The sequence below is a fragment of the Rhodnius prolixus genome, unplaced genomic scaffold, assembly GCF_049639745.1.
Source record: "Rhodnius prolixus isolate KJV_2025 unplaced genomic scaffold, Rpr scaffold_9, whole genome shotgun sequence".
In the NCBI taxonomy this organism is placed as follows: Eukaryota; Metazoa; Arthropoda; class Insecta; order Hemiptera; family Reduviidae; genus Rhodnius; species Rhodnius prolixus.
The window spans coordinates 7767883-7789023 of record NW_027411604.1 but is presented as its reverse complement, the minus strand read 5'-3'; the positions used below and the strand labels follow the sequence as shown (position 1 = coordinate 7789023).

The 21141-nt window shown below is 30.0% G+C and overlaps 3 protein-coding genes across 17 annotated transcripts in view; 2 read left to right on the top strand and 1 right to left on the bottom strand.

Annotated features, from left to right (window-relative positions):
- The window catches only part of LOC141454208 (uncharacterized), a 52822-nt gene extending 44294 nt beyond the window's left edge, over positions 1 to 8528 (top strand). For 2 of the 4 annotated variants that reach the window (XM_074128203.1, XM_074128206.1), the window contains 4 exons: positions 177 to 233; positions 1835 to 2014; positions 3625 to 3813; positions 4767 to 8528. In XM_074128203.1, coding sequence (XP_073984304.1) covers positions 177 to 233; positions 1835 to 2014; positions 3625 to 3813; positions 4767 to 7453 — 3113 coding nt within the window. In that variant the 3' untranslated portion in view covers positions 7454 to 8528. The remainder of the gene's footprint in view (positions 1 to 176; positions 234 to 1834; positions 2015 to 3624; positions 3814 to 4766) is intronic. The other 2 variants (XM_074128205.1, XM_074128204.1) reach the window with 1 other exon arrangement.
- LOC141454206 (cilia- and flagella-associated protein 65-like) overlaps positions 1 to 21141 on the bottom strand; it is a 112230-nt gene that overhangs the window by 51593 nt on the left and 39496 nt on the right. For 10 of the 12 annotated variants that reach the window (XM_074128191.1, XM_074128194.1, XM_074128190.1 and 7 more), the window contains 8 exons: positions 20613 to 20751; positions 17983 to 18143; positions 16175 to 16285; positions 13493 to 13587; positions 10575 to 10789; positions 8676 to 8780; positions 4114 to 4196; positions 405 to 514 (listed from right to left, as the gene is read on the bottom strand). The gene's annotated coding sequence lies outside the window, so the exon portion shown is untranslated. Of the gene's footprint in view, positions 1 to 404; positions 515 to 4113; positions 4197 to 8675; positions 8781 to 10574; positions 10790 to 13492; positions 13588 to 16174; positions 16286 to 16368; positions 16384 to 17982; positions 18144 to 20605; positions 20752 to 21141 lie in introns of those variants that run through there. The other 2 variants (XM_074128184.1, XM_074128189.1) reach the window with 2 other exon arrangements.
- Positions 11687 to 19520, top strand: LOC141454215 (uncharacterized). Its single transcript, XM_074128222.1, has 2 exons — positions 11687 to 11814; positions 18666 to 19520. Exon 2 carries the CDS (start codon positions 18666 to 18668, stop codon positions 18954 to 18956), a length of 291 nt encoding a protein of 96 aa, XP_073984323.1. The 5' UTR covers positions 11687 to 11814; the 3' UTR covers positions 18957 to 19520.

Sequence of the window (21141 nt, the reverse complement as noted above, 5' to 3'; positions counted from 1 at the left end):
AATTTGTGGATAAACTTTTTTGTGTTTACAGTTTCTCAAAACGTACTTTTTCCGATGTAAACTTAAAACCTATAATCTGAATGACTGCAATGTTTCCTCCAATCAGGGATAAGAAAAAATATTTTTTTTTTCTTGTAAAAATAGTCTTACTAACATTACGTTTATCGATTTTTCAGCCCACATACCAGCAGAAAATTCTGATGACACTTCTATAAGCGATGAAAATATAGGAGGTAAGTTTGCGAGAAAAATTTAAGCTAATATTTCGCTAATATTCGCAACAGTAATTGCTAGGTTTTTTGTTTTGTTTCACTTAAGTCCCAAGTGTTGGTACATTAAATTAAAACGTACTGAATTGATTCATCAATATAGAAAAAAAATAGTAAAGAACTTTTCTTGCTTACCTGATTACCCCCGAATATGATGTCTTTTCATCAATTTCTTTCACACCATTGCCTGCTGTTTAACTTTTTGATGATTCTATAGAAGCCACAGATCGTTGGGAGCCATTAATCTGAAATAAATGAATTACCCTTTTAAATACATTCATTTGATTACTATCCATTAATGTGAAAGCATTAAAAAAAAAACTCTTTTGTACAGCAGACATTCTGTTAACATTAAAATACAACCACGAACAATTGTCTTGTCATGAGTTAAGAGCAGTACACTATTTTTTGACATTTTTTATTATTTATTCTCTTATGAATTGAGCTCTAGTACGTTGGACTTAGATTTGGAAAACTCTGACGACTTTAAATTACCGATGTTTAGAAGCAGATTTGTTCCCTCATCTGAGGCAGATATGCTACACGAGTTTAGTATTATATTACATATTCTATGAAGGGTTACAACCAGGGAATTAGGATTCTCTTGAATCTCTTGAATGAGATTTGTTTGAATATTTATATGTTGGGCGCTAGGACAGTTGTGTCTGTTTCAATTTTTTTGATCAAGATCGTCCCGAGCATTCGCCCTCTAAGATCCATGTAAGTTGCAACCTCTGGGACATTTTTAAGGAGGGTTATGTTGTAAAACCGAATACGAAAGAAATCATTCTCGAAATGGCTTCTAGAATTTTTTTTTTGTAAATAAATTCCATACCCAAAAATTAATTTTTTCTTTTTCATTTTTCTAAAAAAATTCGCATCTGCGTAGTTTTCGGGTAGAGATTGGACTAGACTTCCCTGAGAATTTGTAAGAATTAAATATGATAAAAAATGTTTGGAGTTTATAAACAATTTATGAATCAGAATCTAAAGTAGATTTTTTTTTTACATCCCATATTTTGCACAGAACTAACAAGAACAATAACGATTCTTTGAAATGCATGATTGTCCCATTAGACGGGGTTAAAACTGTGATTAATTAGTTAAAGGAAATATTACACAACTCTAAATTGTTGACCTCTTAAATTTATTACAGTTATGAAGGTCTTGGTTATTCTATAGTCTGATGAAAGACCCTCTAAAAAAAACATCCTATTATTTACTTACGCGCAGACATGCAATTCAGTGTGAGTCACACTACCGTTGCAACTTCAACTATGGCATACTTGTCAACAATTTTTTTTAATAATGTAATAACTTGAACATTGTACCTCTAAAAATATTTTTCTTTTAAATCTCTAGACGATTAAGAACAGCGGTTACCTATCCAATCATCAAAGCCAATCTGACAGTGAAACAAATTAAGCCTTTTATAAGTAGCTTGTTTCTTTAAAACATTTGTTAGCTATTCCAAAGATCTTATACTTTTACACATTAATGATCCTAAATATAAACCTACAACCGATAGTTTTTTTTTTTAAACATGTTCTTACATTTTGTTTCAGATTGCACAATTGATAATGTAACATACGCAAACGGAACAAAAGTTCCTAGTCCAGGACCTTGCGAAGAATGCCATTGCCGATCGTCCGAAGTGGTTTGTTCGATGATAAAATGTAAACCGAATACAAGTGGCTGTCAAGTTATGCAGCAAGCGAATCATTGCTGCCCACAATATAAATGTGGTATAAAAGAATTAATTGTAAAGCAATACGATTTTTTTTTGTAATCTAATGAAAAATATTTAAAAAACCTAGATATTATGAAAAATTAGTCAACGGTTATTCCAATTCAGTGGCTTATATTTTATGTATGAGCGTATCGAAATCTGTGTTGATCCAAATGACTTACTAATTGAATCTTCTATTAAATATCTGTTAATTATTTGTAATTAATTGTACAAATGTATGTTTAAATGGCACAATATAACCAATTATTGCTATAAGTACAATAAATAAATAAAACTTACTCTCATTCGATTCACCAAATCTGCACTCTGATTAAAAACCATATTGCACAGAATATAGACGCTTTTTCCTTTTAAAAATATTGTTCTTCTTAATTTTGATGCATAAAAATTCTATTAATCCTTTCTAATCATAAATGTTGATAAATATTTTTAAAAAACATCAGTAAATAATTAATTATTGTGATTAAACTCCCTCTGCCTTTGATGTGTCCTCTAACAATACAGTTACAGAACACGGTAGAAAGTAACATATTCATCACAACTTCATTGATTATTTATTTTTATTATTTTAGTAAGTAACCTCTCGTACCTCACTGTATAGAGGTATTTTCTTTAATTTCTTCAATCTTTCTTTTACCTCCGTTCATTTTCTTACTGCTTCATCCATCCTTCAACTTTTTAATAACAATCACTAATGGAGAGCTAATGATTCCATTTATTGCCTTCTAGATCTTTCTCATCATTGATGAGACATAGTGATGTGTGCTGGCACAGTAACTAGCTTCGCAGCAGGTCTTGAGACATTCCCCTTACATCCACACTCAACAGATAATCAGTAAAGCTGATAATTTCTGAATATTTCGTCCAATAGAAATATATATATATGGCTTGATCCTCTCCACTTCTTATTCGATTACTAAGTGTCTTCGAAGAAAACGCAGCTCCGAGCTGCCTGAATTTCGCTCTGTTTTTCGAAGTTAATTTATTAATTCACGTTATTTTTGTTAACGTACTGCTATTAACCATGTCTTAAATTGTTAACTTTTTCTAAAAGCACAAACTTTAGGTATCTTCAAGAACTAAAATGATACAAAGACCTTAACACAACATACTGACATAATTTTTACAATATTTACTATAATGCTTAAAATACACACATACAAATCGTTGTTGTTAAGTTGCATAAAAATAGGTTTGTCCCGAATGGAAATTTGAAGTTTTTTCTAAAAGTGATTCGAATAGCATCATCATCCTATATTCGATGCAATACGATAATTGTTAAAACAATGATAAATTAATCATTATTTTACTTTAATTCTTTTTTAATTGTGAATGAATTTATATTAATAAGTAAATAAGTTTAAAAGAGAGTAATCTTACTTTTATTTGCTTTCTCTTGCAAAAAGTTAAATTACCTTCAAGTACTAAACATTAACCTATTTTAATACTTAATATATTTATATAATTTTATAATTAGAGCGCTTTTCAATCAGGCTTGCCCAATTACAAGATATACAGCCTTACTAACAGCAAATCTTAGATTAAAATAACTGCTAGAATGCAAATCCCAATAATTACTAATGCTCAATATTAAACTTATTGCAGAATGTGAATTTAACGGTCGCATGTATAACAATGGCGAAAAATTAGAACGTCCAGACGATCCATGTTGGGTGTGCTACTGCAAAGGAGGTGAAGTTATGTGTACATCAATTACTTGTTATGAAAGAAATGATTGTACACCTCACTTTGTACCTGGACAATGTTGTCCAAAATATGATCACTGCCCAATTGGTAGGTAAACTGTTAATTTCAAGTGACTATGCTTATATATGTTTATATTATATTAAAAACAAAAAATGAAAGAAAACAGTCTGAAAATCTCTATTGTTTTCACATATTTTAAAACCGTCTTCTTTGGTTAAGGAGGTTTTTTTTCTCTTTCTCTCTCTTAGAAGCGTTTTATTTCTCCATAAAAAAATTAATTCCCTTTTGTTTTTGTACCAGATCTCTATTTCTTGAGAATGATTTGCAAATCTTCTGCATTTATTTTTTTTAACTGAAAGAAATGCCTGGTAGTAATTTTCTTCATACCTCCATTAGACTCCATTTCGTCATTGTCTTCTCAAGGATTCAAGATCATCGTCTGATATTTTTTCGCCATCAATAAGCTACACCTGCAATCAATAAACAAAAGAAAAAAATCACTAAAACAACTAACCCAAACACTGCTTAATTTATTCTCAGCTTTAAAAACGTATCTTAAATTTTAACACATTTCACAAACGTGAATTTTTGTATATGTATCCAGTAATTGTCATCACAATCTCCATCAATCTTTTTTTTTTTTTGCTTTTCTTTAAAGAACATAGAAATTGTCGATACTTTTTGCGCATCTTGTTTAAACATTTCTTAGAATTTCAATAGAAGAAGAAAACACTCGATTTGTACCAAAATACAGAATCAAAAAGTTCACCATGCCTTAATAGTCTGAGGAGTAGTACGCCAAATGCAAAATGGTTGATTTTATTTTTCTAATTTATTTTAAGATCTAATATCTAATATGAAAATAGAAAATTTACTTCGATCATTAAATTAATATTAAAAATAATTATAAAAATCCCTATTTTCTTAATGTGATGCTAAAAACTATCGAACTTTTTTCAACTGCTTAATTTAGCTTATAAATCAACTTTTTTTTTTCTGAGATAACCGTTATAAAATTTATACTTTCATTTTTTTTTCAGAAAATCAGCACACCTTAGGGACCCATGGAAACAACAGTAATTCATCAAATTTCAGTGGAAAACGAGAAATGCAGCCATGGCTGTTAACCGTATCATCAAATAACCAAACTGCTCCAACAATCTCCAACATGGAAACTCATTCACCCAATAATAAATATCCTCAAACAATTAAAATTATAGAAGTTTTACCAACTCAACTTCCACCGTTACAAAACGGAGGATCTAAAGTAACGATGGGTCCAACTATTCCAACAAAAAATAGCGATCATGTTGAATTACTTAGTGCAAAAACACCTATCGCTACACAAGAGAATTCAGACACCACTGGATTAGTTTCACAATTTAGTGCAACTACCTTGAAAGAAGATAAAGAAGAAGCTGTAAAAAATGAAGAAAATCTAAGTTCAACAATATCACCAGAAGAGAGTGATGGTATAAGCTTATCAGATATGAGCCACTTTGAAGAAAACATTACTGATATAATTAATGAATCGAGTAGTACTGTAGTTAACGACGTTGACAGAGAATCAATACCTGGAATAAATAATGAGAGTGAAACTAGTACATCTCAAGGTCAAGTGACAACCATCAGTCAAAGTAGTACAATCGAGGAACAACAACCGACACCACAAAGATTACATCAGGTAGATGGTGAAGTAAAAGAGATTGATAAGACAGTAATATTGAATTCTTCGGAAAATAAAGAATTGAACGTTGAAAATAAATCAAATGAACACTCTTTAATGCATAATGATCAAAGTAGCGATATGAGCGAAGAATTTCAAACGATGAATACAAATTACGGACAGTATTCGGGAAATGAAAGCGCAGAAAATAATGCATCAGATGAAAATACAACTGGTGATGTTGAACTTATATCAGCAACTGAGACAACGTTTACTTCTGAAGATGAAAGTGAGCACAATCATTCAGAAGAAGATAGTGGCATATACACGTCTAGGAACAGTGTCTACGATAATGTTTCACCAACTAAAAATACAATAGTACCTGAATATGTACTTTTTGGTCAAATGAGAGATCAAGAAAGCGATTCTAGTGGCACATCTAACAAAAATCAGAATGTAAATTCAGCTTATACAGAATATCATGATTTAGCTACAACAATACCAAAAGATAAACTAAGTATTGTACCAGAAATACAACCGGATTCTGAACATTATACCACAGTTTTACCAGAAAAGTTTGATGCAAATTTAATTGAATTTAATACGGAAAACTACTTTGTTGATTCTACAGAAGGAAGTGGTTTTGATCTGGTAAGTGGCTGGACCTATGCCGACCCTACAAGTGAAGTTTATAATGAGGTAGGTCATTCTAGTCAAACTCAAACTTCTACTGGAGAATTTAGTTCGGGAAGTGAATCGTTTAATGAATTACCCACTACTGAAGGGGCTGGAGAAGGGTATGTGAACAGATCCGAGATTTTACCAACAAAAAACCCAAATGAAGCATCTTCCTCTGAAACTCCAACGCTAGCAGAGCAAAGCACTTCAAGTGAGGATGCTAGTTCTGCAAGTGCAGAATATTTGACAGATATTAATGACAACTTTAAAAAATCCACAATAGCTTTTCCATCAATATTAAAGTTAAATAATCAAATACAGTTTTTAAAAATTGAAGACCAACAAACAACTGATGATAAGGAAAATACACCAATAGCCAAAATTGGCATATACAATCCTAAAAACCCTAACAATTTGGCAAATTTAGTAACAGTCGTAAAAGAAAATAATGCTGAACTTGAACAACAATTTAACAATGATAAAGTAATGGCAAAACAAGAAGAAAGTTATACCCCACATATACTGTTAACTCCAAATGATCTAAAAACTTTAGCAGAAATATTGATACATGAAAAAATTATACCACCATTCTTACAGGATCAAGCAAGGTCCACTAACGCCATAGAACAAAGGAGTATTGATCAAGAGATTATGTCAGGTGAAGCAGAAAGTGAAGAAACAAGTGAAGAAAGTGAAGAAAAAAGTTCTACTGAAAATGAAGAAATAACTTCTCCATCTTCAATGGACGAAGAAGATTCAAACACACCACTCGGTAATAATACTTTCAATAACGATTTAGTAGAAATAATAAAGGTTAGTAATTTATCAAGTAAAGCAAAAGAAGATTTAGTAATCAGCGAAACATCTTCACCAACGACCCCAAGAAATCTCACTGATTTAGAAACATGGGCACAAAATGTTTTGGATAAGATAACCTCTAATATACTAGTGCCATTAACTGGTATTGAATTTGTAGACTCAAATGTTACTTCAACAGAAAGTAATTTTTCTAAAGAAAATTTCACCAGGTTTAATGAAAATTCTTCAGAAGAAGAAAATGTCACTTCATCTGAATCTGAAGAAGATTTTACTGAATCGAATGTCAGCGAAACAACTGTTGGCTCTACTTCAGAACCTAATGAAGTCAGTGAAGTAAATCCAAGTTCAACAGAAACGTCAGAAGAACATAATGACGATAGAGAAAGAAAACAGAATGAAGACAGTGTTGGTGAAGAAAAACAGGCAGTTCAAGATATAAATACATCAAGACAGAGTAGAATACCTAGTAATTTAATAAGCCCATTACTATCTGCAAGTATGTTGGATGATAAAGACATAATATTATTACAGGACTTTTTCAAGAAAAATTTAAACTCTAAATGAGTTTTTATATAAAGTGGAATGGATTTTTTGTTTTTAAAAAAGGTGAAATATAAAATATCAGCGAGGCTGTGATGGAATAGAAGTTCTGTGAACTTGTAATAGAAAGCAATGAAGTTAAGTTAAGTCAAAATAACATTTAATGTTTATTATGTCAAACGTTTTTGTAAATTATATTTTCTCATTTAGGAGAATTATTGTCATAAAAGAAAGTCCAACTGTGGAAACTATGCGGCCCTTGATATTTTCTCCAAAGTATGCAATAAAAGCATTACAATAACTATTAAATTATCACTAAAGATCTCAGTGAAATTTCAATTATATTTAATAATTATTTTCCTTTATTATAGTAATTCGAAAAAAAAAATCGAGAAACGACGATTTGTAATAAAATAAACAAATAATTACTATCTTTCAAAAGAATATCACTTAATACATCTGTAAATGAATGTATCGAAAGTTTTAGCAGAGAGAAACCTAGAACTATTATACCAAATGCAAATAATTTTACAAAAATATTATGGAAAGTGACTTGTAAATTTTAATAATTTATGTAAGTATGAATCATGATGTGAAATTACACTTTAAATCATTTCAAGAGATAAATGAGGCAAAAGAATTTGGTAATACATATGTACTATATTACTAAGTTTCTTCTGTTTTGAAGATATACGAGGAATCCAGTAGATTATTTTTTTGTTCTTAAGTCTTTGAAGTTGCTGCTTACTTACTAATTTTTCCTTATTGTTTTCAAGCATAAACTGTCGATACGTACTATATGATCATTTTAGACTATAATAGAAAACCGACTTATTTTAGTCTATTACTAAATCATTTTCAAGTTTAAAAATAATATCAAGCCTTTAATTATGTACAAAGAAAACATTGTAAAAAGTGACAATAAATTGCACTTAAAAAAACAACACAAATTTAGCAGAATTTAGGAGCAAAAATAAATTAAATTGAAATTAAAAGAACAGGATTATATATTTTTGTAAACCATACAGCATCTGTGATATGGCATGTTAAAAGTCATTAACAAATTTTTATTCTATATGAAAATATATTGTTAAGAAACTTAAGTTATTATTATTTATTATAATTATTATTTGCAGGTTTAATTTTAACGATATATTTTCAAACTTTTTAGATAATCTTTGTTGAAAAGTCAGCACATGTTGTTCAAAATATAAATTTAAAATTATAAAAATAAAAAACTGACTACCTTTTTTACTTTCTTCTACATAGGAGAGATTTGATTTTTCCATCTGTTCTTTCGTAATAGGCTTGCCCTTTAAATTAATTATTCGCCTAATAAATTTGAGCAGAACTGAAAATAAAATTAAATTAAATAAAATTAAAAATTAAACGAAAAAACAGAAATAAATATATGACCAAAATGTCAAATGTAGATTGAAATCTGGAATTTTCACCACACTTTTAACTGTCCCTAAATTGCTATGAACAAATAGGTTGTAATGAATTATAAGTTTAGAATAGACTGTAATGTGGATCATACAGCTGATATTTTCTCAGATAGTTTAATTTCGTAAAAGCCTTACAACATTATTTGTACAATAGATGTAAACCTTTTACTTCATATGTTATTTAAAGAGACCTTAGTGGACCTCTTTATTCCGTAGTGGAATTCTTTATATCGAACAACTCATCCTCTATATCCAAGAAACATTGTACATCAACATAGCACGTCGTACCCAAACCCATTTTATCCGTCGTACGTATCATAAATTTGTTTCATTGCGACAACGGTTTCGAATTTTCATCCGACTTAGGAGTTCGCTTCTTTCAGTGGATCTATACAAGTTTTTTAATGTACTCTCACAGAGTAAGTTCTGATACAATCTGTTTTAGGTATTATATCTATAAAGAGGCATGAAATTTCTGAGGAGTCCATGAAGCGAACTCATTATTGCATGGGCCTATCAACATAGCCTGCGGGGTTAGCCAGAAAGATGAAGAAATGTCACTCCTATTTTCTGTCAGTGTGAACGGCGTCTAATGCTCTTTGGACTAGAAAAACTCTGCATTAGAAGTAATGCGATGTGTCGAATATTAATATTTCAATTATTGCCATAAGTCGGGTGGTCAGTTAAAGCTACTGAAGAAGCAACAAGCATAAATTGTATTGTGATAAAATCAGCACCACTCGCAATGCTTTAATTGCTTTCTTTTGACAGAACTAACAATAGTAATAATAACTCTCGAAAGTTATCTATCTGTCTGTGGTATAATGTAAGGTTAAAGATAACCAGCGCTAACTTTGTGTGCAAATTATGAAGTAATTATCTAGTTATACTATACATCTTACAACAGAAATTGAACTACAGTGACAAAGATACGGAAATACTTTCACCATCGTTAAAATGGTAATATAGAGTTCGGTATATCTTAGTTTTTAACATCTTACCATTAATTAAAAATTGAAAAGAAAATAACATGTATATCAACCGCATTGTAGATTAAAATAGACTGTTTAAATGACTTTCCATTACCAAAAGTAGCTTGCGGACTTCCTTATTTTAAATTTATATGAAGAAAAAACGAATAAAGAAACTTACACTTATAAATAATATAAACATCATGTTAGGACTTAAACTACTCAAAATAGTAAAGCCATGAACACAAAAATAATGTTACAACGTAAATGATTACAAATAATTGAAATGCAAATTAATAAATAAAATCTTTAGCCTAACATTCACACAATTTTCCATATTGACTACTGTTTTAATAAGACCAAAATTTTGCTATTTACAAATGGTGGGAGAAGGTTAAATTTTCTAATTATGACAAATTTTTCGTTAAAATTTTTGGAGCTCGAATTATCTGAAAGTCATTGTATTATATACTTCCAGGTGCAACGCTTTTCCTTCTAAATACAGAATGTTTGATGTTTAAAGGAAAAACCAACGTCTCAGCAATTCCCAGAATCATTCTAAATATAATTAAATCCGGAAAATGTTTCCAATGAATACGACAGATATGTGCAATTCAAAGAATTCTCAGTTTGATGTCGCAAATTAGAGATTGTAACACTGTTAGACAGAGAATAAATAGTTTCCTGTGCTCTATTCTGTAAAGCAGGGAGATTTATGTAATTTACCTTGACCAGATGCTGGAGGGATAGACTTGTAAGTTGCTTGCTGGCTAAATAACTCCTCTTCTGCTCAATAGCTCTAAAGGTCGTACCTTCTACTTACGATCATTAGGTCGCTACAGCCATATGGTCTTAGCCATGGAGTCAGAATAAGAGCGATCGCTCAAATTTTCTCTGAAGTGGCACATTAGAAGAGTCACCAGTTGTTCGTAAGTAGCTCCCTAAAATAAAATAACTTGATAGTCTTTCAAATAATAGACTTAAAAGAACAACGTGAAAATAATCAGTATAAAAAGGTTATTGCAAAAAGTTGAAGCCATTTTTGAGAAAAATGGATGATGTAACATCCATTCATCTGGTTGTTTGATTTTATTCCAGTATTTTTAATAAAACTCTCAAAATCCAAAATGTATCGATTTCAATAATTACAATTTTTAGCGAATATTCGTTTTAGACCGTTCAATACCACGTTGAATTTTTAGCAGTTTAGGAAATTTGACTCATTAAAGAAATCCATTCTTGAATTTCTAGACCAAAAACCAAGTTTTTTTCTTTTTTGAATGGCTTTGCTAATATTACCTAGCATTTTTATTAAAATAAAACAGATTGTTTCCCTCATAACGTCCAGTATTTAGTATTAATATAAGATATGAGCAGATTGTAATGACTACAGTGAGAAAAGTGTTCAGATTTCATAAGAATTTTTACTTTCTCTCATACCTCCTCTTTCCCCAGGCGTGAGAGTGATTTTAAACAGCGGGCAGAACCTATGTACCACTTCGCATCCATTTATTTAAGAAAAACTAATCATTTGAAGAATACGTGCAATTTATAATTATTGTAATTTGGCAAGAGTGAGTCATTGTTTTCAGCCCAGATTTTTTTTCTTTTATTATAGAAAATATTCATCTCTGCTTAAAGAAAATGAATATTTCAATAACAATAAAAGAAGCGTAAGGAATATTTGAAGCTTTTTTAAGAGATTAATGGTATATGTCAAAGGAGTACTTAAGAAAACTAAAAATAAATATTTGCACAATGTACGATCACACACAATAAGAAAGAAGATGCTCTTCCCCTAAAAGTAAGGAATAAAACTACTTCTAGAATTATTTTGTAAAATAGAGGGAGAAAGCTGTCCGTGGAGGGGCATTCAGGTCAAATATGCGGCTACATAAAGCCTCGGTATTCAATATAATACTTGCGTACTCAACTGGCCGCATCTAACTGTTCAAATTACAAAGAGGTAAGTACGCAGATTACATTTTTTTTTATTTAACTTACACTTATAAAACTCTAAAAGTTTTCTAAATCAAGCATTCTATAAACATAATCATGCTTCTCCTTCATTAAGAGGTGTTAGCATTGCGCAATATTTGCATCGACGTCTATGGCCATTAGCGCTGATATAGTAAATTGATTTTTGAATATCTATCCCCTTAAGCTGAATTAAAATACAAACTAGGACCTTAATAACTGAATTCATGCATGTTTGATTTTACAATGCTTATTACAGTAATTTCGTGACAAATTCTTGAAACGGAATTTTTGGACAATTTTTAAAATGGAAAAAAGACTAACTTAAAACCGTAAGAATTTAAAAACTAATAATTAATTAGTTTAATTTATTGTTTACTTTCATAACCACCTTATATAGCAATATCTATTCAATCCCCAAATACCCTTAGGTTTTCTCAAGATTTTTACTAAAAAATCACATTTTAATGATTTCACACGTTACAGCATACTTCTATGTAATTTATTTTTTTCATCAATCTTCCATTTTGCCACTTTGATACCGTACTATCAGACTGTATAGTACTAAATATTAGGAAGGTAACAAATGTGAAATTTTCATTTTCTTTGCATCGTAAACAATGAACCAGTCTCTTAAAGATAAATGAAAATCCAACCAGAATTAAAGAAAAAAGCATGTAATACCCTTTGAAATAATTGATATTGTCCAGAAATAGAATCATATTTTCATTTGTTTCTAAAACATAAAGGTTAATTGCGAGTAGTTTTATTCCGCGAAATATTTTTTGATAAATCATTTTCCACTTTTATTTTGGAAAAACTATGGAAACTATTTCACACAAAGGGCTTTGTTTCCCTTAATGCAATACTACAATAACTACAGATCCATACCAATATCTCTGCAGCTATATCAATTTCTAGCAAAACTAGTTAAGTAAACAAACTTATGAGCCAACTAATTAGGTAAATACTACATGCTACATTGTTCCACAAAACCAATAAAAGCAGTGTTTTCGAAAAAATATTTTAAGTAAGAGTGACTGTTCAGAACATATGCATATTCACTTGGAATATTGAAAATACAGAATATATGGGCTGAGAATATGACTAAATTTGTCAATTATTATGAGTTAGCAGCAGTCTACAATCCAGCGAAATTTCATACAATTCTAAGCATTACGAACCGAGATACTGAGAATCAAAACTCTGAGTTTCAAGTAAAATTTGCTTTTTTCAACAAATTATATCTCTTCTGCTATTGCACCTAGTATAGTCTTTGTTCTGTCAATTGTTGAGCTTGTAGTAGTCTACAATCCAGCAATGTTTCATAGAATTCCAAGTATTACGAACCAAGATATTAAGAATCTGCTACCATATTTTTCCGGAATGAAAATGATTTTTTCAGGAAACCTTAAGTTTGATACAAAGAAACTGAGCTAAGTATGTTTATTAAAATAAAAAATAAGTCGAAGAAAACTTTTAAGGGCCCACTGGTGACAAAAATGCAAAAAGATACAACAAAAATATAAATAAACTTTGACAATAGTTCTAGTGAACACAGAGAAAGTAAAAAATTAGATCACTTCAAATCTATTAAATTAAAATAATAATTTAGAATCAAAGTAAATCTTTTAGAAAAGTAAAATTATACGATACTTGCTTCTTACCTCAGTACTACAGTCGGAAGAGAATTACGTCCGGAAATATCAAAATTTTTTCAAAGTTTTCATCCAGAATTAAATATTTCGTAGCCCAATCAAAACTGAAAAATGTAACAGAAAAATTACTCTTACGAATTAAGGAAGTTCAAAATCATTTTAGTTCTTGTCACTATAGTCAACTAAGTAAAGTCCTACCCTTTTCTTGAAATAATTATGGTGGCCTAGCCACTAGACTAAACATTTTTTGTTGATATATCTATTTAGGATAAAATTTATTTTGAAATTTATATATAATTTGATAATACTCTCTTATTTTGTCAAAACATTCAATATAGTTTAAGCCAAACGAAATACAAATTTATCTTATAGTCATATAGGTTTAATGAGAAAAGTATGAAGTGTTTAAATTAATTTTAAGTAGAATTTAGTTGCAAAATATATCTATTAATTCTTAATCAAGGTAGTTAATACGTTTATCCAATGGAAGAATAAATCTCTAGACAGGTGATAATGAAAATGTTCAAGGTAAACAGGTAAAATGTGGGTAAACATAATTTTCACATATAAAATTGCTAATGTTTTAAAGTACTTCTTCTTTTAAAATATGGTTTTGAAATCAGGTAGAAAAAAAGGTCGAGTCTTTTAAATAATGTTTAAAATTACGTCAATGTTAATCGTAAACTGTAAGTTGTGCAATTTCAAGAAATAGGCTACACCATTTGAATGAAGTAATATCTTTAAAACTGCATAAGCTACAATATACTTTATACTTATTGTAACCTAGGAGCTCTTTATGGCATCCAAGAATGATCGTTCGACAATTTTAAGCAGTCATCTAAAATTAAACAAATAGTGGGAGAGGAGAATGGTTTATGGAGTTAACTAAAATAAAATAATGCGTACACAAACTCATCCACCACTGTTTACGTACATACTCGTAAATGAATGCTTCATGGAGAGTCTGGCTGAACTATTGAAGGAAGAAGTGTCTTACTCTAGAATTATAGTTTCCTATGAATAAGAGAGCTCTTTTTTTTTCTACGGACTGGGAAAAATGCTTGCCGTTGTGCAAGAATGAACGAATGAATAGTTAAAAAATTGAAGAATCCTATGAGTGCCACCTTGTTTCCATCAGAAACATCAACGAGAAGGATTCCGTTACTAATCACGTGTGGACTAAATGTTTCTCTAAGAGAAATAAAGATTAGAAATATCCTCAACACAAACATTTTCGTGTTTTTTTTAAAGTCCTCCCCCTCTCACTCAGTGTGTATGTATATGTGTGTTGTGTACGTATCCGTATGTGGTTTTGGTTGGCTGTCTATCTATCCATTTGTCCGTGTTTAGCGTACACAAAAATAAGATAATCGCTCTAATAAGGTTGCAGTGAAAATTGAACAATTATTAGAGTCGTTTTACTGAAATCCATTTCCAAATTTTGTTTTGTGACTTCATCGAAAGCGGCTCTAAAGATTATTTAAAAAAGTGATACGTGGGTGCTTCCCACTTCATAGCTTCCCTATGAAATACTAATTTAATAAATGTACGGTACCATCACCAGCAAAATATAAATAAGAAGTAGGTATGTAGTAAAATTCAAATATGATGCATATCGGTTGACCGTTAGAGCCCCTTTACTAAATCTAAAACAAATGAATTGCCTTCATACAGTGAACAGAAAGTGCTGTAAATATCTATAGCATATATTTTCCTCTGGCCGCAGTATACGAGCTCCCAATGAAAGGTGTTCAACATAAACATATTAACATCTCAGCATACTCTATAACCTATTGTAAACAAAATAAAAGCTAGTAGACTAACATGGAAGTAGCTTCCAACACGCATGAACTTTTTAATCTTCTAAAAAAGTGATGTTTACCGCAGGAATTTATAAAAGCGAAAGCGTGAATTCCTTTTACTAAACATATATCCATTTTGTTCAATAGATACTCTGTATAAAAATATTAATTTCCAGCGACAAAGAATTCTAAAGTTAATTATGTTTTGAAAAGACTCTTCTTTTGTAATTAAAATGGATAGATATATTGAAAGACAAATCTTTTATAATTAGATTTTAATTTATAAAGAAGACACGCAGAACCTAATTAGCCATACTTTCCTAACAAGAAGTAAAAGTATTTTAGTATGTGATAAAAGTATTTAAATTATATAATACTAGTGTATATTACATTATTACTCCAATATTACTTGTATGCATAATTTTTAAGTTACAAGAATAACCTAAATACAACTCAAACGCACATAAAATATTTTCAGACGAATTTAAAAGTAACATCCACGGGAGGGAGCATGTAAAAACTCTAACTTCCTGACATTTTTCTTAAAATCTAATAGAAATATATTGGAATGAATGTCATAAATTCAGAAGGTTAAATAATTCTATTATAACAGCTTTATATAAGCTACCTAAACTAGTTTATGTCCTAAAATTTATTCTATTAATTTCCTTTTTTTTCGACTTTAGAAAGTTAAAAAATTGTGAGCGAGTCTTAATCTATCATTTTGTATCGAGTTTCAACGAAAATACATAAAATCACTATATCGTTTACTACGTATTCATGTAATATTGTATAATGGATTTTTAAATGCTATACGCCCATTTTGCTGATAAGTTAAACGAAAGGTAGACTAAAAGATCTTTTTTAAAAAAATCTTAAGTATGCTTACTTTCTTTGTTTTTTATTGTCTTCGGAATAGAGCTTACTCTGCGGACTGCAGGGACAAAAGATATGAAATTCTCTCCCACTTCTTATACCTTCGACGTTGATGTAAAATATCCTGAAAAATATTTAAGAAATTTAAGTTCATTTAATTTTGAAAAACGTTCCTTGGCTAACTTAACGAATAAAAGGTAAAATTACCGGATAATTTTAAAGATAACCTTTTTTAACTTCAACTCTTATTTCTAATTCAGCTGATATATCAAATAGCTATTACTTTCTAAAGAAAAGAATTCTAAGTTTCCGGGAAATTGCAAAAGTAAGTGGAATGTTTTATACGTTAACAGATAAATTTTAATTGAAACGTTTTTACCTTTTTTCATTTTGTACAACTATGAAAGATATCTAATATGAACATTAACACGATTCTCTCTAACTACAATTATTACGAATTAAGTCATACATTTTTTCCATTTTTGTTTAATGCCTTTCAAATTATTAGTAATATGGACACCTTTTAATCAATCGTTACTATATATATCAGACCAAGGTATGCCTGTCAGAAAATATTCATGTTTGATTTGTGCCAATGAAACTGGTGCATTTATAGACATTTTGAAATGCGTGAAAATTTTAAATACAAGCGTGAAGGCGGAGACTTTCTATCAATTAAAGCATTCTAAGATTTTGGTTTTTTGTTTTTCTTCTAACTTCTTTTTTTCACACTCTTTCTTACACACGCAAAAACATAATTTACAGATCAATTCGTAAAAAACACTTTTTCGGACACAGGGAGCCCCAAAACGGATATTCCTAATGAAAAATAGAAAATATGCACGAACGCCATACCTTCTCTTATTGGAAGTAAGGGCAATTTGTAATTGCTAAGTTTAAGTAGAATTGTGAAATGTTGGGTTTCCATGAAGTGAAGGTTAGAATGATGGGTTTCCATATCCAGAAGTTTAGATCTCGATTTTTTTTGGAGGGGTGAGGGAGGAGTTCAAAATTAATAAAATAAATACAATACAGATAAAACTTCATTTAACTTATTTTCAGTAATTTTATACATAATATACTTTTAAAGAAATGTGCGATTTCTTGAGATAAAATTAAATGTTACGCAGGAATACAATGTACAATGAAATAAGTACGGAATAGAGAAAATCGAATTCAATATCTCTAAAAAGTAGGTTAATCGTTACTCCTTTTGGTTGTCCATTTCCTGTATTGAAAAAAAAATCTAATTATTTCCGTTTAAATTATTTAACATTTCGTCACGACTAAACCACCGCGGCCACTCCTTTTGGTCTAATCGATGTCTGGAAACAAGGAGGGGTTGGTTTATTGAATAAAATCATGACTGCCCCGTTGTACCAGCCGTTGTGGAAAATATTTTTGTAGAGATTTATTTGCTTTGTAAGTAAAAAAAGTTGTACTTTTACTTCGCGAATTCAGGTCATAAACTATGTGAAAATTGAAGGGGCCATTAGATTTACATTAAATATAATTTATTTTTCACAAAATTAAAACTAGAAATAAACGATGTAAAAACATGCAAGTCTGTAGAATGTTTACACTAAGAAGAGTAACATTTACAGTAAAGGACAAAGTGATTATTTGTTCAGCTCGCTGCGGTTTCCATCACCTTCTTAATTTTCACCAACTTCGCAAATAGACCAAGCTATTTTAGTCTCCTTGCTTTATTAGTATGAAAGAATTATATCGTTGGCGTGCCAAGTCAATGAAATCTACCTAACTCGCTAACCAAGATATTTACAATGTACCCGACGGCTTAACTTAAAGAGTGAAGCTTACCTTCCAGCCAAATTCAAGCGTCTGTAATTTCTAAAGTTTACATCTTCTACTTCCAGTAACTTCTAAAGCAGCGTATGCTGCGATAAAACCTTGTTTAATTACACAAAATCGCATGGCTTTACAAAGACTTCCTTCGGCTTGTAAAATGACACGATGCACAACTGAAAGCAAACGGAATATCGGTTAAGAAAAGTTTGATAAAGATTGTAATAAATAGCAACATAGGGAAGGGAGATTATGAGTATAAAACGCAATGATTCCAACAGTTAAGGAACAGTTACAGTACAGCTAAGAAATAATTATGATCACAATAATAAATAAAACATAAAGAAAAATTGGTACAAGAAATTAAAAAACTTTAGTAATTAGAACATGAGTTTAAAGAAAATCGTTAAACGATCATAATATTTTGTTCAATACGCAAAGCTGTAGTAACTATGGCTCGTCTCTTGGATTCTCAAAACTGGTTTGTAACAGAAAAAAATCTCTATTTAAGAAATCAAGGTGAAAAATAAAATTAATCAGTAAAACATTCAACTTTACTTCGTACAAAACTTATGTAATGTTAAGAAAAACTAGGAAAGTTTAAAAGAGGGAATATGATTTAAGTTTTGTTTCCTTATAGATTAATTATCTAACCACTATGCAACGGATATAATAAGATTTCTTTTCCTTTGTTTCAGATGAAGCTAATAATTGGCCTGTTCTGTCTATGCGTTGTAGCATACGCCTATCCGCAACATAATAAAGAAGGAGCATTCTTTACTAATGAAGCAATTAGACAAGCACAAAATACACATTTAATACCACAAGGTGCTACAATACAAAAAGTCCAAGAAGGTATAGAATTGGCAGCCTATGAAAGTATTCCCGGAAGCCAAAGGATCAATCTGTTTGAAATACTTGGTGAACATGTACCACCAGAAGTAGTAAATAATTTACAAACACAAGTAGATCAAGTTGGGAAGCAATAAAAAATTTATAAAGTTTTTGTGGAATTCGTTGAAAGTTGAAAGAAAAAACAATATAGGAGCTTTTTTCCCCAATTTTTTTAAAATTCTGAAATTTCGGATCAATCATACCACTTTCTTTTGAATGAAAATGAAAAAACATACTATATACAAACATATATTCTATTGTAGGCGCGAAATTAATGATATGAGAATACATATTAAATTTTATCAACAGCAAGGAGGATCTGAAGTTGCCAACACTATGTTTCACTACTACGAGATTTAGTATACAAGATTCCATAATGAAGATGCAATCTTTCTGCTGGTTATATTACACCTCCTCATAAACCAATAACTCACTACGCTAAAAATTATTTTCTTTTGTATGTAAGACTTTTATACAAAATAAATTAAAAAAAAAAATGATCTATTTAATACTTGTCTTTTATAAAGCTCCAGACCAATCTAACGTTTATTCACGAATATACGGTGCGACATCTATTGAGAATTACCTGTAAACGTTTTATTTATTTCCTGTTTTTATAATGTTAGCTGCATTTATTAAAATAAATAGTTTGTACGGAATAGTGATTTCACTTTATGAATCTCTTGCACCTGGTGTAACTAGACATTAGCAGCCCCACTTATCTTTCGATCCTTGTTTACAGTGAAAGTGAAGGTATCAAAAAAGTAAATAAATAAATAAATTAAAGAACTGAACTTTCACGACAATGTGTCGACTGAATTTGAACCAAGTTTTTTTTTTTTTTTTTTATCACTTTCACTTAACTTCGTTGAATTACGTAACAAAAAACGGTAGGTGTTGCATCAGCAGGAACGCAATGAGTGCGTCTTCTACTAGGTAAAATAATCTTCTAACTTTTAATTGTTGCAACAACAGCATAAATTAACTGTATTTCATAAGATGGGCAAAAAAGACCTTTTACAAGTTTAGGAAATTTATACTTAATGATTTACCAACTGAAATGGAGAAATTTATTTTTACTGAAAAAACCGAATCTATTTCAGTAAAAAAGAAATAGTACTATACTTATTTTAATAGATCTAATATTAAGAAGATTATTAACGAATTTAGTTAAAAAATGGAAAATGAGAAAAATGAATTGGATTAGTAAAATTAAAATTAATTAATTGGGACTATGACATTGCAATTTATACCAGTTACAGAAGTAACTTTTCTGTACAATTCAATAAAGAATTCATTGAAATCAGAACAGTACGAAAAAAGATATAAACGTTTGAAATTGGATCTTAGAAAAATTAGATCGAAAACATCCCACATTTAACCTTCTACATCTCATTTACTATTTTAATTAGAAAAATGCAATTTTTACCAGTTAAACAGCTAACTTTTCTCTACAATTTGGTGAAGAATTCATTAAAAACGGAACAATAAAAAGAACGATGTGGAAATTTGAACGATTCCCAAAACCTCCAATTTAAGCTTCTATATCTCAGTAACTATTATCACTGGAACATTTCAATTTACTCTAGCTATACAGCTAACTTTTCTCTACAATTCGGCATCTGATAAATACGAAAAGATATATAAAGGTTTGAAATTTGAACGAATTTGAAAACCTCATAAGTTAAACCTTATCTCAATTAACTATTATCACTTATAATATACTATTATTATTAAGAATTACAAATTACAGCAAGTCGTTCTATTCCAAGGATTCTTTTTCTTTCGGTTTCAGCTAAGGAATCAGAAAACAGCTAGGTAAATATAAAGTTGTTAAAGAACACGTGCTTCTTTTCTTGCGTCGTTTTTTCTTGTATCTGTACGCCTCACCTTGAAGTAAGAAAATTCATTCAAAATTTACACATTTAAAAATAAAAAATAAGCATAATCAGGTTACAGATGTATATTTACTAATGAACCAATTCACGTCTACACAAGATAACTTTTTAAACCATCATACAAAAATCAGTCATGTAACTTCTAGTTTATAACGAATGTTTTGAACTTAACTATTTTTAGTTTCTATATAACTACCGAACAATATTCATCAATTACTTAGAATGTGAAAAGCGTAAGTTTTTCTAAATCGGAACGATTTTTAGTTGCTCTCTTGCAAAATTTGTTCGGTTATTAAATCAAATGTCAACAAGAGATTCAACTCCATAAATGGGGCATAAAATGCTAAGTTCACTTCATCTTTAAGCAATGCAAATTGAAAAA